This window comes from Cherax quadricarinatus, chromosome 12 (genome assembly GCF_038502225.1).
Source record: "Cherax quadricarinatus isolate ZL_2023a chromosome 12, ASM3850222v1, whole genome shotgun sequence".
In the NCBI taxonomy this organism is placed as follows: Eukaryota; Metazoa; Arthropoda; class Malacostraca; order Decapoda; family Parastacidae; genus Cherax; species Cherax quadricarinatus.
The window spans coordinates 45,848,654-45,876,312 of NC_091303.1; the positions used below are offsets into that span (position 1 = coordinate 45,848,654).

General features: G+C 40.4%; 1 protein-coding gene across 1 annotated transcript in view; it reads left to right on the top strand.

Annotated features, from left to right (window-relative positions):
- The window catches only part of LOC128686555 (ATP-binding cassette sub-family C member 5), a 537,407-nt gene that overhangs the window by 311,496 nt on the left and 198,252 nt on the right, over nt 1-27,659 (top strand). Inside the window, exons 11-12 of the mRNA XM_070084337.1 lie at nt 4,651-4,804; nt 13,175-13,303. Of these exons, the coding sequence (XP_069940438.1) occupies nt 4,651-4,804; nt 13,175-13,303 (283 nt within the window). The remainder of the gene's footprint in view (nt 1-4,650; nt 4,805-13,174; nt 13,304-27,659) is intronic.

Consider the following 27,659-nt stretch of genomic DNA (forward strand, 5'->3'; position numbering starts at 1 on the left):
AAATGTCGTATATTACGGTAATATACACATTTTCATTAATCCAGCCATGATATTTTTTTCAAAATTATATAATAAACACGATGCATAACATATAAATAAGATAAATACACCCCACAGTAGAATAAATAAACATAAATGTGAGCTGTGGAAGCAGACGACTTCCACAAGTGACGCCATAATAACAATAGTCACGGAGTCTCATTAAATGTCGTATATTACGGTAATATACACATTTTCATTAATCCAGCCATGATATTTTTTTCAAAATTATATAATAAACACGATACATAACATAAAAAGATGATAAATACACCCCACAATAGAATAAATAAACATAAATATAAGATGTGGGAGCCTGGTTTGTTTACATAACTCTGCTTCTGTTACCTCATGTACTCATTCTTTCTCTCTCTCATTTATTCGTTTTATCTCATTTACTTACTCCTGACCCTACATTAAGACTACAAATATTTTAAGGTAAGTAATGAGTGAACTGTATATACATTTTATCGCTCTGGGATGCTTAAATATCATAGAACAGTATGTGTGGGTGGGGTGGCCTGGTAAGATAGCCTGGCTATTACAATACATACCACACTTGATTTCTTACAATAAATACTACTTGTCTCACCCTAGATTAAGACTATAAATATTTTAAGGTAAGTAATGAGTGCACTATGTGTGTATTGTACCTTTTTATTGTTTTTTGATGCCTGGTTCTATTGCTAACTTAATATATGTTAGTGTAAACTTGTTATCTAGTGTTTGTATGCATTTATAAGTGGAAAAAAAGGGTGTTCCACTTTACGGCGATTTCCGCTTTACGGCGGTAGCCTGGAACCTAACCCGCCGTATAAGTGGGGCCTTCCTGTACTCAGATATGGTAAACACGAGGAAATTAAATCTTCATCAGAGTACAAAACAAATTCTGGCCACGAAATAGAGCGAAACACCAACGTCAAAGACCTGGGAGTGATCATGTCGGAGGATCTCACCTTCAAGGACCATAACATTGTATCAATTGCATCTGCTAGAAAAATGACAGGATGGATAATGAGAACCTTCAAAACTAGGGATGCCAAGCCCATGATGACACTCTTCAGGTCACTTGTTCTATCTAGGCTGGAATATTGATGCACACTAACAGCACCTTTCAAGGCAGGTGAAATTGCTGACCTAGAAAATGTACAGAGAACCTTCACGGCGCGCATAATGGAGATAAAACACCTCAATTACTGGGAGCGCTTGAGGTTCCTGAACCTGTATTCCCTGGAATGCAGGCGGGAGAGATATATGATTATATACACCTGGAAAATCCTAGAGGGACTAGTACCGAACTTGCACACGAATATCACTCACTACGAAAGCAAAAGACTTGGCAGACGATGCAGCATCCCCTCAATGAAAAGCAGGGGTGTTACTAGCACGTTAAGAGACCATACAATAAGTGTCAGGGGCCCGAGACTGTTCAACTGCCTCCCAGCATACATAAGGGGGATTACCAACATACCCCTGGCAGTCTTCAAGCAGACACTGGACAAGCACCTAAAGTCGGTTCCTGACCAGCCGGGCTGTGGCTCGTACGTTGGTTTGCGTGCAGCCAGCAGTAACAGCCTGGTTGATCAGGCTCTGATCCACCAGGAGGCTTGGTCACAGACCGGGCCGCGGGGGCGTTGACCCCCGGAACTCTCGCCAGGTAAACTCCAGGTAATATGGTACTACATGGTACTGTTGTATTCAACACAATAAACACACTTATATTTTCATCATTATTTTGTTTACAATAATTGTTTACAACAAAAAAATGCAAAAAATGTTGTATATTAGTAATATTCTATTATATATTTACAAATGTACAGGAACTTGACATGTTCTTTGAGGTGGATGACAAAGTGCTTTGTCTTGGAAACTGCTGAGTCAGTAGCTAGCTTGTGTCACCACTCACTCAGTCTTGGCTGGTGTCTCGTGACACCAACACCACCTATTGACCATATGGTACACGGTATCATATGTTACAGGGTACCATAGGGTACTTGGTACTATATGGTATAGGGTACCATACAGTACAGGATAACATATGGTACAGGATAGCATATGGTGCAGGGTACCATATGGTACAGGGTACCATATGGTACAGGGTACCATATGGTACAGGGTACCATATGGTACAGGGTACCATATGGTGCAGGGTACCATATGGTGCAGGGTACTATATGGTGCTTGGTACCCTATGGTGCAGGGTACCATATGGTGCAGGGTACCATGTGGTACAGGGTACCATGTGGTACAGGACACCATATGGTACAGACACAGGGATCCCTATGGAAATAAGTCACCCTGGCTTTTTGGGTTATCCTAGGATTTTATACATATGCTGCTATGTATGATAATCTATGTAACTGTATTTGTGTACACCTGAATAAACTTACTCAAGCACATGTATCATCGTAAGTAAGTTTATTTAGGTATACACAAATAAAGTTACATAGAATATCATACTTAGCAGCATATGGTTGGAGAACCTAGGATAACTAAAAAAGTCAGACAGACTTATTTCCATTAGGGTCCCTGTACCCTGTACTATATGGTACAATGTACCATATGGTACAATGTACCATATGGTACAGTGTACTATATGGTACAATGTACCATATGGTACAATGTACCATATGGTACAGTGTACTATATGGTACAATGTACCATATGGTACAATGTACCATATGGTACAGTGTACTATATTGCACATTGTACCATTGTAACATATGATACCATTGTATGACATGGCACCATTGTGCCATATGGTACCATTCTACCATATGGTTCATAACCATAGAATTCCTCTTCAGCTCCACTTCCATCAGTCTTAGAACTGTAAGTTGTGAAGAGGAGAGTCAGAATTTACCCGGAGAGTGAGTGGGGAGTGAGAGCTTCCTTGCCGCCAGGCATGATGAACAAAGCTACTTTGGCGGTGTTCCCACAATGCCATGCGGGCGTCCAGATTTTTTCTATAGAATGCACACTGACCACCCAGACCCATTCTCTCAGATGTAGGCCTACCAGCCTTCTCTCACTAAATTTTATGCCACTAGAATTTTGGCATAGATCTATGGTTTGGACCCTGAATGTAAAGCCATACATCTACGGGACGGACCCTGAAAGGGTTAATATGTATTAATTACAGCCTCTCCTGACTTGGCGACATACTTGTTTACCGATAACTCAGACTACAATGGGCTCTCTGACCAGTATGCATATTTAACCCTTCGAGGGTTTTGGCCATACTAGTATGGCTTACGCCTAAATTCTAGCGCCCTCAAATCTAGTGGGAGAAAGCTGGTAGGCATACATATGAAAGAATGGGTCTATGTGGTCAGTGTGCACAGTATAAAAAAAATCCTGCAGCACACAGTGCATAATGAGAAAAAAAACTTTGTGTTTTTGGAATAAAACAGCGACTTTGCACTGTATTTTTGTATGGTATTTATTGTTGTATTCTAGTTTTCTTGGTCTCATTTTATAGAATGGAAGACATATTACAGAAATTGAGGTGATTTTGACTGGTTTTACAATGAAAAGTACCTTGAAATTGAGCTCAAAGTAGCAGAAATGTTTGATTTTTACCAAAGTTTAAAAGTAAACAAATCATGCCAAGCGTCCAATACACGTCAACTGGTGAGTCTAATATTCTTTCACAAGTGTGCTGGCTGATATTATTTATACCATTTCTACACTAATGCAGCAGTCAGCATAACAGTAAATCTTCTATTTTTTGTAAGAATAAAAATTGAAAGTGGAAAGCCAAAGAAATATAAGAGGGGCCTGGGGATGTGACTAACGAACAGAGGAAATGTTATTTTAGTTCCAGGAATGTCTTTCTTGTTTATTCTGGACCATATTTGGAAATTGGCATCTTTTGAAGTTTGTGTGAAATTGGCAAAATTGCTAAATTCTGACCACTGTATTTGATAGTTGAAATCAGTAAATGGGTGGTTTCTTGTACTCATTCAATAGAAAAAATGGAGTTCTAGAGAAATAGTTATGATTTTTTGTCGACTAGTACACTGGAATTAGCCGAAAATAGGGCTCAAAGTGGGCAAAATCGCCGATGCGTAAACATCGTCAAGACCGCTAACTTAGCGAGAGCATAATTCCACAAGTTTTCCATCAAATTTTATACTTTTGGTGTCATTATGATCGGGAAAAGATTCCCTATCATTTCATATGAAAAAATAATTTTTTTTTTTAAATTTGGCCGACCCTGAGAACAAGTCTCGGAGAGGACCTGTCGACCCTCAAAGGGTTAAATAATGTATATTAGAGCTGATTTCCTCTATTCTGTTTATTAAAATATACAGTACATTACTGTAAAAACATTAAAAAATATACCAGAAATGTTATAAATGGTGCAACGGTAACGTTAAAACAGTATCAAAGATGGTTGACACAAACCCACTACCATTGTAGCATGCTCCTCACTTAGCAATGAATTCACTTACCGACGAGGTCTTAGGAACGGAACTCCATCGTTAACTGATGAGAGGCTGTATTGTAAATATTGCACTGAAGTATATATTTTTATTTACTTTGAACTAAAATGCTAATAAAAATTATTGTTTTTTTGGTTAATCTAAATATTACTTCTGTTTTCAGTTGACGTTCGTGTTCCCATAAATCTGGAGAACTTGTTACAGAACATGTGCTTGATAGTGAGTTCACTGGTGTTCGTGTGTCTGGTCTTCCCTCACTTCCTGCCCTTCCTGGTGCTCCTGGCTTGTATATTCCTCTATATCAGGAATATCTTCAGGTCAGTTCAACTATGAGTTAAGACTTTGTTTTAATTCTCTTTCTTATCTAAATTTGTTTATGGGCTCTTTTGAGCCATTAGAAAAAGCATTTTATAATAAATGACCTGTTTTATGACCTTGTTATATTTGCTAACACTGTTGATCATTCAACCCTGAGGACTGACCCACCACCACCACCAGATTTATTCAACCCTGAGGCCTGACCCACCACTACCACAAGACTCATTCACCCTGAGGCCTGACCTGCCACCACCAGACTCATTCAACTCTGAGGTCTGACCCACCACCACCACCAGACTTATTCAACCCTGAGGCCTGACCCACTACTACCACAAGACTCATTCACCCTGAGGTCTGATCCACCACCACCACCAGACTTATTCAACCCTAGGGTCTGACCCACCACCATCACCACTAGACTTATTCAATCCTGAGGACTGACCCACCACCATCACCACCAGACTCATTCATCCCTGAGGTCTGACCCACCACCACCAGACTTACTCAACCCTGAGTTCTGACCCACCGCCAGACTCGTGCAGGCAACTTACCCGAGGGAGCACTGCGTCTTACTTGGTACCACAGTTTGGCAGAAAGTTTTGATTGAAAACAATGTTGTTCCATCGCTGTTTGGATCTACACTAAATATTTATTAGAGTTTATAATGGATTTTATTTTTCAAAATATTTGGAGTGCTGGGTGAGAGAACATAGATCTATGTTTAGACAGTTAAGGGGCTAAATGGAGAGTTAGAGGTATTGGGAAGATGGAGGGAATATTTTGAGGAATTGTTAAATGTTGATGAAGATAGAGAAGCTGTGACTTTGTGTATAGGGCAAGGAGGAATAACATCTTGTAGAAGTAAGGAAGAGCCAGTTGTGAGTGTGGGGGAAGTGGGTTGAATGACAGGGGGTAAGGCAGCTGGGATTGATGTGATAAAGATAGAAATGTTAAAAACAGGAGAGGATATAGCTTTGGAGTGGTTGGTATTATTATTTAATAAATGTATGGAAGAGGGTAAGGTACCTAGGGATTGGTAGAGAGCATGCATAGTTCCTTTGTATAAAGGCAAAGAGGATAAAAGAGAGTGCAAAAATTATAGGGGAATAAGTCTGTTGAGTGTACCTGGTAAAGTGTATGGTAGAGTTATTATTGAAAGAGTTAAGGAAGGGGCGAGCCTTTTTCCAGTTTTAGGAAATTAAAATTGAAAAATTATGGATAAAAAATTTTTCTTAATGAAAAATAGTACAAAATCCTGGCAACATTTTGATGTAATCTGCTTGTTTCTATCATATTTCTAAGTATGTTTTTCATTAAATGTATTTTTTTTGTTGCTGCTGTCAACAAAAATACACCTACCATCTCACTTACGACAAAGCTTGGTTCCAACCAACCGGTCGTAAGTCAAAATGGACATAAGTCGAACCTTTGAAAATTGCCGACATACTGGGTAGGGCATAATGTCAAACGTTTCCTATATAAACTACCTACATAGTACTGTAATGTAATGTACAATCACTACCTCATTCTTTTTACCATAATTTACTTTTATTTTTATATTTTAATTAGTTATGTACTGTATATAATGTATACATGCTAGTGAACTGTATTGTAAATTTTACGTTGCATACAGTATCATATGTTACTGTTATCTTTATGTATTGCCGACACAGTGGAATGGGAGAATACCACTGGTAGTGTCATCCTGCCAGAATGTAGTATAACCTATACCCTAAGTAAAGAGAAACAACTCTGGAACATGTGTAATGAGTAGCTAGCTGGCTAGCCTGGTGGGTGGCCGGGTGGGTGGTTGGCTAACTGAATGTGGCTCTCTCTCTCTCTGTATCTCTCTCTCTCTCTCTGTATATCTCTCTCTCTCTCTCTGTATCTCTCTCTGTATCTCTCTCTCTCTGTATCTCTCTCTCTCTGTATCTCTCTCTCTCTGTATCTCTCTCTCTCTGTATCTCTCTCTCTCTGTATCTCTCTCTATCTCTGTATTTCTCTCTCTCTCTGTATTTCTCTCTCTCTCTGTATTTCTCTCTCTGTATCTCTCTCTCTGTATCTCTCTCTCTGTATCTCTCTCTCTGTATCTCTCTCTCTGTATCTCTCTCTCTGTATCTCTCTCTCTGTATCTCTCTCTCTGTATCTCTCTCTCTGTATCTCTCTCTCTGTATCTCTCTGTATCTCTCTGTATATCTCTGTATCTCTCTGTATCTCTCTGTATCTCTCTGTATCTCTGTATCTCTCTCTCTCTCTCTCTCTCTCTCACACACACAGGTTCACGTAAGTGAAGTTATCATACATAGTATAAATTACCTAGGATAACCCAAAAAATCCAGACAAAGTGCTATACAGTGGATCTGTGCTCCAGTGCCCTAAATTAATAATAATATTAATAATTATTATTATTATTATTATTATTATTACAATAATACATATGTACTAATATTAATAATAATAATATTATTAAACTATAATATAATAATCGTGTCTACTCATTACTTACCTTAAAATATCTGTGGTCTTAATATAGAGTGAGAGGTGAGTAAACAAGATTAAATGAATAAACAAATGAGAGTGTAGAAGGTTGGCGAGTTATGTAAACAAATGTTGTTGTTGTTGTTGTCAGCCCGGACACGAATGGTTTTTGTTCACTCTGTCAAGCCAACCAGAAAAGCATCTCATATTTGTTAATTTATATGTTTATATGTTATGTAGCATGTTTATTACATAATTTTGAAAAAGAAATCAGAGATGGATTAAGCAAAATGTCTATATCAACGTTTTATACACATTTAATGCGCCTCAGTGATTATTATCGTGTTATTATCATTATTAATATGGTATCTTCAAGACCAATTGCACTCTTAATGAGTGGCTCTGAGACAGACAAGCAGACAGAAAGACAGACACAGGTAGACAGAAAGACACAGGTAGACAGAAAGACACACACAGGTAAACAAAGACACACACAGGTAGACAGAGACAGACACACAGGTAGACAGAAAGACAGGCACACAGGTAGACAGAAAGACACACAGTTAGACAGAAAGACACACACAGGTAGACAGACACAGGTAGACAAAGACAGATACACAGGTAGACATAAAGACAGACTCACAGGTAGACAGAAAGACAGACACACAGGTAGACAGAAAGACAGACACACAGGTAGACAGATAAACAGACACACAGAGATACACAGATATGCAGGCAGACAGATATAGACAGGTTTATGTGCAACAGTGAAAACAAATAGAGAGTTCGAGAGTAAGAGCCTTTCTTGCCACAATCTCCAGTGCAAGATTCAGACTTCATCTTAGGGACCATGGTGAAATTTACTGTCCAGTTAGTACAGGTAATACAGTATGATGCTGTTGATAGGGCAGGGTTACTCAAACTGATGCTGCCTGCACGACGCATTGCCGTCGCGAGTATTGTCAAATATTGTACAGTGGTGTGCAGTTGGTGATTCTGCTCGCCCCTCCCTTAGGAGTAAGACAGAGAGTAGGATAGCAGATGAACAAGGAGGCTTTAGGAAAGGTAGGGGGTGTGTAGTCCAAGTGTTTACAGTGAAACATATAGGTGAACAGTATTTAGATAAGGGTAAAGAGGTTTTTGGTGCATTTATGGATTTGGAAAAGGCATATGACAGGGTGGATAGGGGGGCAATGTGGCAGATGTTGCAGGTGTATGGTATAGGAGGTAGGTTACTGAAAGCAGTGAAGAGTTTTTATGAGGATAGTGAGGCTCAGGTTAGAGTATGTAGGAGAGAGGGAGATTATTTCTCAGTAAAAGTAGGCCTTAGACAAGGATGTGTGATGTCACCACGGTTGTTCAGTATATTTATAGTTGGGGTTGTAAGAAAAGTGAATGTGAGGATCTTGGCAAGAGATGTGGAGTTAAAAGATAAAGAATCAAACACAGAGTGCGAGTTGTCACAGTTGCTCTTTGCTGATGACACTGTGCTTTTGGGAGATTCTGAAGAGAAGTTGCAGAAGTTGGTGGATGAATTTGGTAGGGTATGTAAAAGAAGAAAATTAAAAATGAACATAGGAAAGAGTAAGGTTATGAGGATAACAAAGAGATTAGGTGGCGAAAGATTGGATATCAAATTGGAGGGAGAGAGAGTATGGAGGAGGTGAATGTATTCAGATACTTAAGAATGGACGTGTCAGCAGATGGGTCTATGAAAGATGAGGTGAATCATTGAATTGACGAGGGGAAGAGGGTGAGCAGTGCACTTAGGAGTCTGTGGAGACGAAGAACTTTGTCCTTGGAAGCAAAGAGGGGAATGTACGAGAGCATGGTTTTTACCAACGCTCTTATATGGGTGTGAAGCATGGGTGATGAATGTTGCAGTGAGGAGAAGGCTGGAGGCAGTGGAGATGTCATGTCTGAAGGCAATGTGTGGTGTGAATATAAGGCAGAGAATTCGTAGTTTGGAAGTTAGGAGGAGGTGCAGGACTGCATTGTCCAGAGGGCTGAGGAAGGGTTGTTCAGGTAGTTTGGACATGTGGAGAGAATGGAACAAAACAATGACTTCCAGAGTGTATAAATTTGTAGTGGAGGGAAGGCGGGGTAGGGGTCGGCCTAGGAAAGGTTGGAGGGAGGGGGTAAAGAAGGTTTTGTGTGCGAGGGGCTTGGGCTTCCAGCAAGCATGCGTGAGTGTATTTGATAGGAGTGAATGGAGACAAATGATTTTTAATACTTGACGTGCTGTTGGATTGTGAGCAAGGTAACATTTATGAAGGGATTCAGGGAAACCGGCAGGCCGGATATGAGTCCTGGAGATGGGAAGTACAATGTCTTCACTCTAAAGGAGGGGTGTTAATATTGTAGTTTTATAAACTGTAGTGTAAAGCATCCCTCTGGCAAGACAGTGATGGAGTGAATGATGAAAGTTTTTCTTTTTTGGGCCACCCTGCCTTGGTGGTAATCAGCCAATGTGTTAATAATAATAATAATATAAAAATTTTACATGAAATATACATTTCCCAACACAGAAAAGAATGAGACATACATAATAAATAATACTAAAATGACACTTACCTTTACTGAAGACTTATTGATGAGTGATGAGATGGGAGGGAGAGGACAGAGGTGTACTATTGTTTGGAAGGGAAATCCCCTTAGATTAGATTAGATTAGATTTTTTATTTTGACAAATTACATGGTTGTACAGAGGAATATAACATTTGGGTGTACATGCCAAAAGCCCCTCTGTATGCTGAGCGTTTCAGGCAAACTTAAAGACTAACTTAAGAATAGTAAGGCAATAAAACATAGTTCATATGGTCATTAGATGAGTTAGAGTGAGTACAGGAGAATTTAATATTATTTCCATAAAGACTTCAAGTACCAAGTCCTTTTCCAGAGTTACTTCTCTTCTTTGTTTTTTAATGCCACCAGGACCAGTTTGAGAGTCACTGCACACCTGTGGCACTAAATATCTGTCCAGAGAGCTCTGTTTCTGGCATCTTTTTAAAATTTCCCTAAAATGGGACACAACATTGTCATTGTAGATGTTGCCAGCATGGCCTGCAACAGCTGTCAGGGTGATGTTCTTATGTTTGCACATAAGAAAGCAGGAACACTGCAACAGGCCTTTTGGGCCATACTAGGCAGGTCCTTCACAAGCCAACCCACTAACAGAATCGTATTTGCCCAACCCAATTTTCAATGCTTCCCAAGCAATAAGCTTTGATAATTCTGTTCACTCATGTGCAAATCCCACTCAAATCAAATCGTGTGTGGTTAAGTACCCTGGCTGGTATGTGGGGAAGTACCCTGGCTAGTGTGTGGGGAAGTACCCTGGCTGGTATGTGGGAAAGTACCCTGGCTGGTATGTAGGGAAGTACCCTGGCTGGTATGTGGGGAAGTGCCCTGGCTGGTGTACTTACAGGATTCATTACCTTTGTAACTTGTGAGTTCATTACCTTTGTACCTAGTTCAGCTATCAAAACTTTGGGGGCCCAGTCCTTGGACCCATTACGTACCTCTGTAATCTGTAAATACCTTTGTAACTTGTCATGATTGTGACCAGATCTGCCTGGAGTTCATTACCTTTGTAACTTGCTCAGCTATCAAAACTATGGGGCCCAGTCCCTGGACCCATTATGTACCTCTGTAATCTTTTGACTACCGCCCACAGGATGGGTATGGGGTGCATAATAAAGATATTAAACTAACTAATAACTGGTGAAACACCATCACTACCACTCTCTACCACCACTTTCATATCTTTCTACAAACTTTTTCTTGAATTCTATAGTGTTTCTCACCTTCTTTACCAAAGGGCTGGCACTAGAAGCCATATTATTACATATTATTATTCTTATGCGTCGTCGTCCTCGTCCTCCTCGTCGTCGTCGTCGTCGTCGGCGGCCTCCTCCTCCTCCTCCTCCTCCTCCCTCCCCCCCTCCTCCTCCTCCTCCCTCCCCCCCTCCTCCTCCTCCTCCCTCCCCCCCTCCTCCTCCTCCTCCCTCCCCCCCTCCTCCTCCTCCCTCCCCCTCCTCCTCCCTCCCCCTCCTCCCCCTCCTCCCCCTCCTCCTCCTCCTCCCCCTCCTCCCCCTCCTCCCCCTCCTCCCCCTCCTCCTCCTCCTCCTCCTCCTCCTACTCCTCCTCCTCCTCCTCCACCTCCCTCCCCCTCCTCCTCCTCCTCCGCCCTCCCCCTCCTCCCCCTCCTCCTCCCCCTCCTCCCCCTCCTCCTCCCCCTCCTCCCCCTCCTCCTCCTTTTCCCCCTCCTCCTCCTCCTCCTCCTCCTCTCCTCCCCCTCCTCCTCCTCCTCCTCCTCATCCTCCTCATCCTCCTCCCTCCTCCCTCCTCCTCCCTACTCCTCCCTACTCCTCCCTACTCCTCCCTCCTCCTCCTCCTCCTCCTCCTCCTCCTCCTCCTCCTCCTCCTCCTTCTCCTCCTCCTTCTCCTCCTCCTCCCTCCTCCTCCTCCTCCTCCCTCCTCCTCCTCCCTCCTCCTCCTCCCTCCTCCTCCTCCTCCCTCCTCCTCCTCCCTCCTCCTCCTCCCTCCTCCTCCTCCCTCCTCCTCCTCCTCCTCCTCCTCCTCCCTCCCTCCCTCCCTCCCTCCCTCCCTCCCTCCTTCCCTCCCTCCCTCCCTCCCTCCCTCCCTCCTCCTCCCTCCTTCCTCCTCCTCCCTCCTCCTCCTCCTCCTCTTCCTCTCCTCTTCCTCCCTCCTCCTCCTCTTCCTCCCTCCTCCTCCCTCCTTCCTCCTCCTCCCTCCTCCTCCTCCTCTTCCTCCTCCTCCTCCACCTCCTCTTCCTCTCCTCTTCCTCCCTCCTCCTCCTCTTCCTCCCTCCTCCTCCCTCCTCCTTCTCCTCCTCCTCCCTCCTCCTCCCTCCTTCTCCTCCTCCCTCCTTCTCCTCCTCCCTCCTCTGCCTCCTCCTCCTCCTCCCCCTTCTCCTCCCTCCTCCTCCTCATCCTCATCCTCCTCCCCCCTCCTCCTCCTCCCTCCTCCTCCTCCCTCCTCCTCCTTCTCCTCCTCCTCCTCCTCCTCCTCCTCCTCCTCCCTCCTCCTCCTCCTCCTCCTCCTCCTCCTCCTTCTCTCTCTCCCTCCTCCTCCTCCCTCCCCCCTCCTCCTCCTCCCTCCCCCTCCTCCTCCTCCTCCCTCCTCCTCCCTCCTCCTCCCTCCTTCCCTCCCCCTCCTCCTCCTCCTCCAAAACATTGCTGGGACATATAATTGTTTATATTCCAAGACAATAGTAAACGACCAAGGCAGGTGTAAATGTCCACCTGTCAGTGTGTTTTTGACAATTTGAGTACAATTTCAGTACCTAATACTAGTGTCAGAACAAAGATTGGTCATAAAATGACAAGAACTACTACAAATTGTAATTATCAGAACATAAAAATTACATAAAATATGAAAAATAGAAAAAAAGGTATATGGGCAACACTTCTGCAATCGGGAGGACTCGATGTTGCTGTCACATGAGCATCCAGTGCCAACTTCTCAGTCTCGTATCTCGGTAAGTACTGACCCTAAAAAATTCTTTTTTATTCTAAAATACTTAAAAAAATGTGCTCTTTTTTCTATAAAAATTATTTTTTTTTTTTTAAATATTCGGGGGCGCTGCGCGAGTGAACGTTTATATACGTTTGGACCGTTTAAGGGTTAATAGTTATCCAGGCTGATATCTTTGTGAACTACTTATTAACTTTGTTATCGAAAAAATTCTGAGTTGGATGGTAGATGACAAAAGTTGTGTCACCTATAAACAAAAGTGTATGTTGCTGAGATGCATTTGGTTGATCATTGATGTATCTGAGGAAGAGCAGAGAGCCATGGATAAATATTTGAATGTCAATAACTAAACAAGAAAACAGAGCAAAATTGTTAATATTTTTTTCTTGTAGGATCGGAATTCGAGACTTTAAAAGGCTGGAGAATATATCAAGATCTCCATTATACAGTCATATAAGCACAACGCTAAATGGTTTGGCTTCCATCAATGCTTATGGCAAACAAAAGATGTTTACACAAAAGTAAGTTAACTGTCATTATTGTTATTATTAGTATTATTATTAGTATAGGTACCATCCGACTTACGACCAAGCTTGGTTCTGACCGACCGTTCCAAAATAGACGTAAGTCGAACCTTTGAAAATTGCCGACATACTTGGCAGGGCATAATGTCAAATGTTTCATATATAACCTACATATATAATACTGTACTGTAATGTGCAATCATTATTTCATTCGTTTTACCATAATTTACTTTTATTGTTATATTTTAATTATTTATTTACTGTATATAATGTATACATGGTAGTGAACTGTATTGTAAATTTTACGTCGCATACAGTATCATATGTTACTGTTACTTTTATGTATTGTCGACACAGTGGAATGGGAGAATACCACTGGTAGTCTCATCCTGCCAGAATGTTGTGTAACCTATACCCTAAGTAAAGCGAAACAACTCTCTCTCTCTCACAGGTACACGTAAGTTATCATACATAGTATAAATTACTTAGGATAACCCAAAAATCCAGACAAAGTGCTATGCAGTGGATCTGTGCTCCAGTGCCCTAAATTAATAATATTAATAATAATTATTATTATTACAAAAATACATATGTACTAATATTAATAATAATAGTATTATTATTAAACTATAATATAATAATAGTGTCCATTCATTACTTACCTTAAAATATCTGTAGTCCTAATGTAGAGTGAGAGGTGAGTAAGCAAGATTAAATGAATAAATGAGAGAGAGAATGAGAGTGTAGAAGGTTCGCGAGTTTTGTTAACAAATGTTGTTGTTGTTGTTACCAGCTCGGACACAAATGGTTTTTGTTCACTCTGTCAAGCCGACCAGAAAAACATCTCATATTTGTTAATTTATATGTTTATATGTTACGTAATGTGTTTATTATATAATTTTGAAAACAAAATCATTGATGGATTAAGCAAAATGTCTATATTAACATTTTATACACATTTAATGTGCCTCAGTGATTATTATTTTGTTATTATCATTATTAATGTGGCATCTTCAAGACCAGTTACACTCTTAACGAGTGGCTCTGAGACAGACAAGCAGACAGAAAGACAGACACACAGGTAGACAAAAAGACAGACACACAGGTAGACAGAAAGACAGACACACAGGTAGACAGAAAGATAGACACACAGGTAGACAGAAAGACAGACATACAGGTAGACATAAAGACACACACAGGTAGACATAAAGACACACAGGTAGACAGAAAGACAGACACAGGTAGACAGAAAGACACACAGGTAGACAGAAAGACAGACTCAGGTAGACAGACAGACACACAGGTAGACAGAAAGACATACACACATGTAGACAGAAAGATAAACAGACACACAGGTAGACAGAAAGACAGACACACATGTAGACAGAAAGATAAACAGACACACAGAGATACAGACAGACACAGATATACAGGCAGACAGATACAGACAGGTTTATGTGCAACAGTGAAAAATAGAGAGTTCGAGAGTAAGAGCCTTTCTTGCCACAATCTCCAGTGTAAGATTCAGACTTCATCTTAGGGGCCATGGTGAAATTTACTGTCCAGTTAATACAGTATGATGCTGCTGATAGGGCAGGGTTACTCAAACTGATGCTGCGTGCATGACGCACTGCCGCCACAAGTATCGACAAATATTGTGCAGCGGTGTGCATCAGCTGGCCCAGCCCAGCTGCCAGATGCACGGTCGTAAGTCGAGTGGACGTATGTTGAGCAGGTCGTAAGTCGGATGGTAGGTGTATTAGTATTATTATTATTATGGGAACACAGTAATGGCACCCTAATGTTGACTGGCATGACTTTGTACAAAAATATAATGTTTTTGTAAGAAAAATGTATGTTTTAATGTTGATAAAATTACCAACAATATGTTAGGTAAAGTAAAAGGACACAAGTACAACTAATGTGATATTTTATTGTGGCAACGTTTCGCTCTCCAGGAGCTTTGTCAAGCCATTACACATTATTACAATATGTTAGGTAAAACAACACAAGTGCAACTAATGTGACATATTATTGTGACAGTGTTTCGCTCTCCAAGAGCTTTATTAAGCTGTTACAATCAATACATGGACACAGAGGGTATATATAGGCTTAGAGTGAGGTTTAACCCTTTGACTGTCGCGGCCGTATATATACGTCTTACGAGGTACCGTGTTTGACGTATATATACTCATAAATTCTAGCGGCTTCAAATCAAGCAGGAGAAAGCTGGTAGGCCCACATGTGAGAAAATGGGTCTGTGTGGTCAGTGTGCACCATATAAAAAAAATCCTGGAGCACGCAGTGCATAATGAGAAAAAAAAACTCCAACCGTTTTTTTTAATTAACCCTTTGAGGGTTTTCGTCGTACTAGTAGGTCTTACGCGTAGGGGTTTTTGACGTACTAGTACTCATAAATTCTAGCGACCTCAAATCTAGTGGGAGAAAGCTGGTAGGCCTTCATATGAAAGAATGGGTCTATGTGGTCAGTGTGCACAGTCTAAAAAAAATCCTGCAGCAAACGGTGCATAATGAGAAAAAAAAAACTTTTTCCATTTTTTTTTAATAAATCAGCGACTTTGCAGTGTATTTTCGTATGGTATTTATTGTTGTATTCTAGTTTTCTTGGTCTCATTTTATAGAATGGAAGACATATTACTGAAATTGAGATGATTTTGACTGGTTTTACAATGAAAGGTGCCTTGAAATTGAGCTCAAAGTAGCAGAAATGTTCGATTTTTACCAAACTTCAAAAGTAAACAAATCGTGCCAAGCGTGCAATACACGTCAACTGGTGAGTCTAATATTCTTTCACAAGTGCACCAATAATATTTATACCATTTTTTACACTAATGCAGTAGTCTGCATAACAGTAAATCTTATATTTTTTGTGAGAATAAAAATTCAAAGTGGAAAGCAAAAGAATATAAGAGGGGCCTTGAGACATGACTAATGACTAGAGGAAATGTCATTTTAGTGCCAGGAATGTCTTTCTTGTTTATTCTGGACCCTATTCCGAAATTGGCATCTTTTGAAATTTGTGTGAAATTGGCAAAATTGCTAAATTCTGACCACTGTACTGGATAGTTGAATTTATAAATGGGTGGTTTCTTGCACCCATTCGATAGAAAAAATGGAGATCTAGCGAAATATTCATGTTTTTTGTCGACTAGTACAGTGAAATTGGCCGAAAATGGGGCTCAAAGTGGGCAAAATCGCCGATCCGTAAACATCGCCGAGACCGCTAACTTTGCGAGAGCATAATTCCGTAAGTTTTCTATCAAATTTCAAACTTTTGGTGTCGTTATGATCGGGAAAACATTCTCTATCTTTTCATAAGAGAAAATAATTTTTTTTTTTTTAAATTTGGCCGACCCTGAGAACGAGTTTCGGAGAGGGCCTGTCGACCCTCAAAGGGTTAAAATGCCAACTTTGTGGTGTATTTTCGTATAGTATTTATGGTTGTATTCTCGTTTTCTTGGTCTCATTTGATAGAATGGAAAACATATTATAGAAATAGAGGTGATTTTGATTGCTTTTACTATAAAAAGAACCTAGAAATGGCACTCAAAGTAGGGGAAATGTTTGATTTTTGCCAATGTTCAAAAGTAAACAAATGATGCCATTTTCCAATAAATGTCTAACTAGCCATTCTAATATACAGTAATGAATGGGTTGATGTTATTTATACAATTATTACAGTATTGCAGTAGTCTGCATAATAGTAAGTCTTCTATTTTTTTAATAAAAATTCAAAATAGAAAGCAAGAGTAATATCAGAGGGGCCTGGAGACATGACTGATGAACAAAGAAAATGTTATTTTAGAGCCAGGAATGTCTGCATTGTTCATTCTGGACCTTATTTTGAAATTGTCATATTTTTTAGTTTTCGTGAAATTGGCCAAATTGCAAATTTCTGACCACATTATTAGGTAGTTGAAATTGGTAAATGGGCAGTTTCTTGTACTCAATCGATAGAAAAAAATGGAGTTCTAAAGAAATAGCTATGAGTTTGGGTGACTGGAACAATGGAATTAGCCAAAAATAGGGCTCAAAGTGGGCGAAATCGCCGATTTGTAAACAGCGCTGAGGTCGCTAACTTTGTGAGAGCATAATTCCGTCAGTTTTCCATCAAATTTCGTTTTTTTTGGTGTCATTACAATCGGGAAAAGATTCTCTATCATTTCATACGAAAAAATAATTTTTTTTTTTTTAACCCTTTGACTGTCGCGGTCGTATATATACGTCATAGGAGATACCGTGTTTGACGTATCTATACGCATAAATTCTAGCGGCTTCAAATCAAGCAGGAGAAAGCTGGTAGGCCCACATGTGAGAGAATGGGTCTCCATGGTCAGTGTGCACCATATCAAAAAAATCAGGGAGCCAGTGGTGCATTGTGGAAATACCATTTCAGTCATCCTTTTTCAGCATGTCTAGTGGTAAGAAATATGTGACTCCCCAGGAAATCTGGGACTCTTCTCTTCCCAAGTGATGCTCTAACACAGGTGGAAGTGTCAGTGAAGATCAATTTCATGATTTCGAGGAGTTTGAGACCAAAAGCAATGGAAGAGGAGGAGGAAAAAGAGGAGGAGGAGGAAGAGGAGGAGGAGGAGGAAGAGGAGGAGGAGAAGGAAGAAGAGGAGGAGGAAGGAAGGAAGGAAGGAAGGAGGAAGAGGAAGGAGGGAGGAGGAGGAAGGAGGGAGGAGGAAGAGGAAGGAGGGAGGAGGAGGAAGGAGGGAGGAGGAGGAAGGAGGGAGGAGGAGGAAGGAGGGAGGAGGAGGAAGGAGGGAGGAGGAGGAAGGAGGGAGGAGGAGGAAGGAGGAAGAAGAAGAGGAGGAGGAAGAGGAGGAAGAATGGGAAGAAGAGGAAGAATAATAATAATAATAATACCTAATAATAATAATATGTAATAATATGTTCCCTTGAGGCATGAAAACAGTTCACCCCATGACAGTGAAAAAATAAGGGGAGATAACATCTGATAAGAGCTGACCTTTGATGAGCGTAAACGAGGGTGGAGGGAGGGGGGCAGCTGTCTATCTGTCTAAGAGCCAGGAGGAGGAGAAGGAGGAGGAGGAGAAGGAGAAGAAGGAGGAGGAGAAGGAGAAGAAGAAGGAGGAGGAGAAGGAGAAGAAGGAGGAGGAGGGGGAGGAGGAGAAGGAGAAGAAGGAGGAGGAGAAGGAGAAGAAGGAGGAGGAGAAGGAGAAGAAGGAGGAGGAGAAGGAGAAGAAGGAGGAGGAGAAGGAGAAGAAGGAGGAGGAGAAGGAGAAGAAGGAGGAGGAGGAGAAGGAGAAGGAGAAGGAGGAGGAGGAGGAGACGACGACGATGAACAAACATTTGTCTGTCTGTCTATTTGTCTGTCTGCCAAGCTCCCTGTCTATCCGTCTAGCTCTGTCTCAGAGAGAGCCACAAGACTGTGTCATCATCACGTTTACTCACATCTTCATGCAGAGTATAGCACTTTGTCTGGATTTTTTGGGTTATCCTAGATAATTTACACTATGTATACTTGTATTTATGTGTATCTGTGAGACAGAGATAGACAGACAGAGAGAAAGAGAGAGACAGATTGAAAGAGATAGAATGAGGGAGAAAGATTATTAGATAGAATGGAGGGAAAGCAGCATCCGACCCCATTGTTTTGACAGGTGGGAGGGGGAGTGAGTAATGAGACAATATGTCATTTTGACAGCTGCCCACTCCTGACTCAAAACAATTATAAGCCACACTCTCGCACCCAAGACAAGCTTGCTGAATGGTGATAATAGCAGTTTTATGAAAGTATCTAGTGACTATATATGTGTGTATATATATTATAGAAACCAGAAGCAAGAAGGGAAGGCAGGAATGAAGGAAGGACTAGATGAAAGGAAGGAAAAAAGTAAGGAAGGACAGATGAAGGAATGTAGGAAGAGAGGTGGAATGCCCTCCAGGTAGCCTCCAGGTAGGAAAGGAATGAAGGAAATTAGGAAGGAAGGAATGATGACACACGACCATTTACCTAGGATAACTACATAACACAACTGCCTGCTAATACTTTGAAGAAAACTGCTCAGACGAGGTATTTTGTCTTTGCACATAAAAAAAAACTTCCACAAAAATGCACACACACTGATTTTATGTGTGAGGAGTGTAAAACACCATTGTGTATGACACCATGTTTTATGTTTGAGGAGTGTAAAACACCATTGTGTATGACACCATGTTTTATGTGTGAGGAGTGTAAAACACCACTGTGTATGACACCATGTTTTATGTGTGAGGAGTGTAAAACACCACTGTGTATGACACCATGTTTCAAAGAGTTACACAAGCTGCAGAACTTCTAAGAATATGTTCAGTGACTGTATATTGGTATATATAGTATAGAACAATAGTAATAAACAATTTTTTGTATTGTTTGTTTTTGTAAACAAGTTTTGTAAACAATATATTGATAATTATGTTTGTGTGCTTATTGTGTTGTATACAACGAGTGTATATATGTACATTGCACCTTACTTTGGTCTCACAGGCCACATAAGTTATGTGAAAAAATAAAATAGTGAAAAAAACAACAAACCTTCAAATACAAGTAAACCAAAGTTTACCGGGTGAGCGGCAGTCGCCGCTGTTGTCATACGCAGCTCATTTTCTGCAAACTTCATGCCTCTATATCTGGGTAAATACTGATGGGAAAAATTTTTGGGGGGGACTAAAACAATCAGAAAAATAATCTTAACATTTTCATAAGAAAAAATATTTTTTTTTTTCGAATATTTTGCGACACCAGGAGTCACTTTGCGACACCAGGAGTCACTTTTGACAGTCAAAGGGTTAAATTTTGCGACACCAGGAGACACCTCAGGATTGGGGGTTGCGACAGTCAAAGGGTTAAGGTAGGTAGTAGTTGTAGTATTAATACATGTGGTAGTAAAAGTTGACTTGTACATGAGAAAAAGGGTTATTAACCCCTTGACTGTCACAACCCCAAATCCTGAGGTGTCTCCTGGTGTCGCAAAATTTCCCTCCCTCCCCAAAAAACAAAAAAAAAAATTCTAATGAAATGATAGAGAATCTTTTCCTGATTGTAATGACACCAAAAGAATGAAATTTGATGGAAAACTGACAGAATTACACTCTCGCGAAGTTAGCGACCTTGGCGATATTTACGAATCGGCGATTTCTCCCACTCTGAGCCCAATTTTCGCCTAATTCCATTGTTCCAGTCGACCAGGCTCATAGCTATTTCTTTAGAACTCCATTTTTTCTATCGTTTGAGTACAAGAAACTGCCCATTTACTGATTTCAACTACCCAATAATGTTGTCAGAAATTTGCAATTTGGCCAATTTCACGAAAATTAAAAAATATGAGTTTCAAAATAAGGTCCAGAATGAACAATGCAGACATTCCTGGCTCTAAAATAACATTTTCTTTGTTCATCAGTCATGTCTTCAGACTCCTCTGATATTACTCTTGCTTTCTATTTTGAATTTTTATTCAAAGAAAAAATAGAAGATTTACTGTTATGCAGACTACTGCAATATTGTAATAATTGTATAAATAATGTCAGCCCATTCATGACTGCATATTAGAATGGCTACTTGGACATTTATTGGAAAATGACATCATTTGTATACTTTTGAACATCGGCAATAATCAAACATTTCCCTACTCTGAGCTCCATTTCAAGGTTCTTTTCATAGTAAAACCGATCAAAATCACCTCTATTTCTATAATATGTTCTCCATTCTATCAAATGAGACCAAGAAAACAAGAATACTATACTATACTATACAAAAATAGACCACAAAGTCGGCATTTTAATTAAAAAAAAAAAAGGTCGGAGTTTTTTTTTTCCTCATTATGCACTGCGTGCTGCAGGATATTTTTTGTATGGTGCACACTGACCACACAGACCCATTCTCTCAAATGTGGACCTACCAGCTTTCTCCTGCTTGATTTGAAGCCACTAGAATTTGAGTATATATAGGTCAAACACGATGGCTCATAAGACATATATATACGACCGAAACAGTCAAAGGGTTAAAGCTTATTGCTTGGGTAGCATAAAAATAGGTTTCAGTGTTCCTGAGGAGGAACACTCAAACAAGTCATCTCAAATCCAACCCCTTAACAGAAATATTTGCCCAGCCTATTATTATGCTCCCCAAGCAATAAGATTTAATAACCTCGATTATTAAATCAACTTTCACTACTACACAGTGCGGCTCATCCATAGGAGCTGCAGAGCTGCATTTCCCCCAGATGCTCACTGCCAACCGTATGACTTCATCAACCTTACACTAAAATAATTTGCAGCTGACAAATATATTACAGGAAAAATCTGTTGTATATTGTTTTCAATGTATTTATAAGCAAATTTTTCAGTTTTTTGTTAAACGAGATAAAAAATGATTAAAAATAGAAGTTTGATGCAGTACGATAGTATCGGTATTAACATAAGAAAGGAGGAGCACTGCAATAGGCCTTTTGGCCCATACTAGACAGGTCCTTCACAAATCCAACCTACAAACAGAATAAATGCTACCCAATCAATAAGGTTTGACAGTTCTATTTACTCACGTGCAAGTCCCACTCAAATCCAACCTTTCTCACTCATGTATTTATCCAACCTGAATTTGAATCTACCCAAGGTTTTAGCTTCGATAACCTTACTAGGCAGACTGTTCCATTCATCAACTACCCTATTACCAAACCAGCACTTTGCTATATCCTTTCAAAATCTAAACTTACCTAATTTGAATCTATTATTGTGGATTCTCTCTTTGAGAGATATCCTCAAAACCTTACTTATATCCCCTTTGTTAATGCCCATCATCCACTTATACACTTCAATCACTTCTCCCCTCATTCTTCGTCTTACGTCTTACAAGCGAATATAGTTTAAGGGTCTTCATTGTATAGGAGGTAAAGTTCTAGCATGGATAGAGGCATGGCTGACCAAAAGAAAGCAGAGATTTTCGATTAATGGGGTCAAATCTGAATGGGGATTAGTCACTTGTGGTTATCCACAAGGATCAGTTTTAGGCCCTCTCTTGTTCATAATTTACATTAATGACCTTGATGAAGGGATTACAAGTGACATGAGTAAATTTGCTGATGATACAAAGATAGGCTGTGTGATTGATTAATTCTGAGGAGGATAGCAATGAACTCCAGGAGGATTTGAACAAATTAATTTCTTGATCTGAAAAATGGCAGATGAAGTTCAATGTGGATAAGTGTAAGGTACTAGTCCTTGGTAATGAAAATAACCCTCGAAGCTATAAACTATGTGAAGTAGAGCTTGATCATACAGAATGTGAAAAAGACTTGGGAGTCATGGTAAACAAACCTAAAGCCAAGACAGCAGTGCCTAAGTGTGCGCAACAAGGCTAACAGATTACTTGGATTTATCTCAAGAAGTATAAGTAACAGAAGTCCAAAAGTTATTTTACAGCTCTGTACATCACTAGTGAGGCCTCATTTAGATTATGCTGCTCAGTTTTGGTCTCCTTACTACAGGATGGATATAGACTCATTAGAGAACATACAGAGAAGAATGACTAAAATGATTTACTCTGTAAGGAATCTCCCATATAAAGGTAGACTTAAAGCTTTAAATCTCCACTCTCTGGAGAGACGTAGAATGAGGGGAGATATCATTGAAGTGTATAAGTGGATGACGGGCATAAACAAAGGAGATATTAATAAAGTACTGAGGGTGTCAAACCAGGTAAGAACCAGAAATAATGGATTTAAGTTGGATGAATTTAGATTTAGAAAGGACATACGTAAGTACTGGTTTTAAGAGCATAAGAAAGGAGGATCACTGCAGCAGGCCTGTTGGCCCATACTAGGCAGGTCCTTCACAATCCATCCCACTAACAAAACATTTGCCCAACTTAATTTTCAATGCTACCCAAGAAATAAGCTCTGATAACTCTATCCACTCATTTGCAAGTCCTACTCAAATCCAACCTCTCTCACTCATATATTTATCCAACCTAAATTTCAAACTACCCAAAGTCCTAGCCTCAATAACCCAACTGTTCCACTCATCAGCTACCATATTTCCAAACCAATACTTTCCTATGTCCTTTCTAAATCTAAACTTGTCTAATTTAAATCCATTACTGCGGGTTCTCTCTTGGAGAGATATCCTCAAGACCTTATTAATATCCCCTTTATTAACCCTTTGACTGTTTCCGACGTATAAATACGTCTTACGAGCCAATGTTTCTGACGTATTTATACGCATAAATTCTAGCAGCTTCAAATCAAGCAGGAGAAAGCTGGTAGGCCCACATGTGAGAGAATGGGTCTCCATGGTCAGTGTGCACCATATAAAAAAAATCGGGGAGCCAGTGGTGCATTGTGGGAATGCCATTTCAGTTGTCCTTTTTCAGCATGTCTAGCGGTAAGAAATATGTGATTCCCCAGCAAATCTGGGACTCTTCTCTTCCCAAGTGATGCTCTAACACAGATGGAAGTGTCAGTGAAGATCAATTTCATGATTTGGAGGAGTTTGAGACCAAAAGCAATGGAGGAGGAGGAGGAGAGGAAGAGGAGGAGGAGGAGGAGGAGGAGGAGGGAAGGAAGAGGAGGAGGAGGAGGAGGAGGAGGAGAAGAAGAGGAGGAGGAGGAAGAAGATGTAATAATATTGTTCCCTTGAAGCAAGAAAAAAAAAAGTCCACCCCATGACAGTGACAAGATAAGGGGAGATAACATCTGATAAGAGCTGACTTTGATGAGCGTAAAGGAGGGTAATATTACATGACCATCGCCCTCCCTTTGTTTTTGCTGGTACACAAACATTTCTGTCTGTCTATTTGTCTGTCTGTCAAGCTCCCTGTCTGTCCATCTAGCTCTCTGTCTCAGAGAGAGCCACAAGACTGTGTCATCACATTTACTCACATCTTCAAGCAGAGTATAGCACTTTGTCTGGATTTCTTGGGTTATCCTAGGTAATTTACACTATGTATACTTGTATTTATGTGTACCTGTGAGACAGAGATAGGCAGACAGATAGAAAGAGAGACAGATTGAAAGATATAGAATGAGGGAGAAAGATAATTAGATAGAATGGAGGAGGGGAAGCAGCATCCGACCCCATTGTTTTGACAGGCGGTAGGGGGAGTGACTAATGAGACAATATGTCACTTTGACAGCTGCCGACTTCTGACTCAAAACAATTATAAGCCACACACTCTCACACAAGACAAGGAGGAGGAGAAGGAGGAGGAGGAGGAGGAGGAGGAGAAGGAGGAGGAGAAGGAGGAGGAGAAGGAGGAGGAGAAGGAGGAGAAGGAGAAGGAGAAGGAGGAGAAGGAGGAGGAGGAGGAGGAGGAGGAGGAGGAGGAGGAGAAGAAGGAGGAGGAGAAGGAGAAGGAGGAGAAGGAGGAGAAGGAGAAGGAGGAGAAGGAGGAGGAGGAGAAGGAGGAGGAGGAGAAGGAGGAGAAGGAGGAGGAGAAGGAGAAGGAGGAGAAGGAGGAGGAGAAGGAGAAGGAGGAGGAGGAGGAGAAGGAGGAGGAGGAGGAGGATTGTTTGTTTGTTTTTGTAAACAAGTTTTGTAAACAATATATTGATAATTATGTTTGTGTGCTTATTGTGTTGTATACAACGAATGTATATATATACATTGCACCTTACTTTGGTCTCATAGGCCACATAAGTTATGTGAAAAAATAAAATAGTGAAAAAAACAAAAAACCTTCAATTACAAGTAAACTAAAGTTTACCGGGTGAGCGGCAGTCGCGCTGTTGCCATACGCGGCTCATTTTCTGCAAACTTCACGGCTCTATATCTCGGTAAGTACCGATGGCAAAATTTTTTCTTTTTGGACTAAAACACTCAGAAAAATAATCTTAACATTTTCATAAGAAAAAATAATTTTTTTTTTTTTTTGAATATTTGGCGACACAGAATGACAGTTTCAGAGAGGGGCCTGAAACAGTCAAAGGGTTAATACCCATCTTCCACTTATACACTTCGATCATGTCTCCCCTCATTCTTCGTCTAACAAGTGAATGCAAATAACAAAAAAGGCACAATACCGTGACTGGAACGATACACAAATAACCCGCACATAAAAGAGAGAAGCTTATGACGATGTTTCGGTCCGACTTGGACCATTGACAAAGTAACACTAACCAGAGGTGGACGTTTCGCCATCCAGCGGCTGGCTGGATGGCGAAACGTCTACGATGGGGATGCCCGGGTGTTGTGCATGTGTCTTAATTTCATCTTGTCGGTATTATATACAATTCTTGTACTACTACTACTGCCACCACCTCTTCCTGCCTATATATAGCCGTCCTGCTCCACCTCTGGTTAGTGTGACTTTGTCAATGGTCCAAGTCGGACCGAAACATCGTCGTAAGCTTCTCTCTTTTATGTGCGGGTTATTTGTGTGTGTAAGTGAATGCAATTTAAGAATCTTCAATCTTTCTTCATAAGGAAGATTTCTAATGCTGTGTATAATTTAGTCATTCTATGCTGAATATTTTCTAAGGAATTTATGTCCATTCTGTAATATGGAGACTAGAACTGAGCTGCATAATCTAGGTGAGGCCTTACTAATGATGTATAAAGCTGCAGTATAACCTCTGGACTTCTGTTGCTTACACTTCTTGATATAAATCCCAATAATCTATTTGCTCTATTACGTATGCTTAGGCACTGCTGTCTTGGTTTAAGGTTACTGCTCACCATAACCCCCAAGTCCTTTTCACAATCTGTATGGCTAAGTTCTACATTATTTAACTTATAAGTGCTAGGGTTATGGACACTCCCGAGCTTCAGAACTTAGTTTATCTACATTGAACTGCATCTGCCACTTTGCTGACCAGGTATTGAGTTTGTCTGAATCCTCCTGAAGTTCCCTGATATCTACGTTTGAATCAATTATCCTACCTATCTTTGTGTCATCGGCGAATTTGCTCATTTCACTAGTAATTCCCTCATCAAGATCATTGATATATATTATAAACAACAACGGCCCCAAGACTGATCCCTGTGGAACGCCACTTGTTACAGATCCCCACGCGGATTTAACCCCAATTATGGACACACTCTGCTTCCTGTCTGTCAGCCATGGCTCAATCCACGAGAGCACTTTTCCCCCAATGCCATGAGCTGCCACTTACTTTAACAGTCTTTGGTGTGGAACTCTATCAATAGCCTTACTAAAATCTAAGTAAATAATATCAAATTCTTTATCGTGATCAACAGCCTCTAAAGCTTTACTGAAGAAAGTTAATAAATTAGTTAGACAAGAACGGCCTCTCGTGAATCCATGCCGAGTGTCATTAATCAAATTATGCTTATCAAGAGGGCTTCTTATAATATCAGCTATAATTGACTCTAGTAATTTGCCTACAATAGAGGTCAGACTTATTGGGTGGTAATTTGATGGTAATGACTTGTCCCCTGCTTTAAAAATAGGAATTACATTAGCCATCTTCCACATATCAGACAGTATACCTGTTTGAAGAGAAAATTAAAAATATTAGTTAATGGTTCACAGAGTTCCATTTTGCATTCCTTAAGAACCCTTGAAAAAAGCTCATCAGGGCACGGCGACTTATTTTGCTTCAGTCTGTCTATCTGCTTCACAACCATTTCACTAATGACTGTGATGTTGTGGATGCATGGAACAATCTTCCCAGTAGAGTGATAGAGGCTAGGACCTTGGGTAGATTTAAGAAGACATTGGACAAATATATGAGTGGGAGGGCCTGGGTTTGATTGGTGTCATTTCGTACGGGAGTTAATTCTTGGGTAGCTTTGGGTAGAGGTCGTTTTGATAAGGACCTGCCTTGCATGGGCCAGTAGGCCTTCAGTGTTCCTCCATTCTTGTGTTCTTATCTTTCTTCATATGGAAGATTTCTAATGCTATGTATTTAGTCATTCTACACTTAAAGTTTCTTAATGAATTTATATTCATTCTGTAATATGGAGACCACAGCTGAGCTGTGTAATCTAGGTGAGGCCTTACTAATGATGTATAAAGCTGTAATACAACTGCTGGACTTCTGTTGCTTACACTTCTTGATATAAATTCCAGTAATCTGTTTGCCTTATTACGTACGCTTAGGCATTGCTGTCTTGGTTTAAGGTTGCTGCTTACCATAACCCCCAAGTCCTTTTTGCAAAGTTCTACGTTATTTAATCCCTAAATGGTCCACATGTATATATACGTTCTTACCGCTTATAGATCTGTGTGTTTTGTACATGCTTTCTTATGGAGAAAATCAAGGTTGGAGTGCTACGAGCACAAACGTAGATCTATGTTTGGACAGTTTAAGGGTTAATACTCGGTGTGCACCATATTAAAAAAATCTGGGACCACTTAGTACCTTGT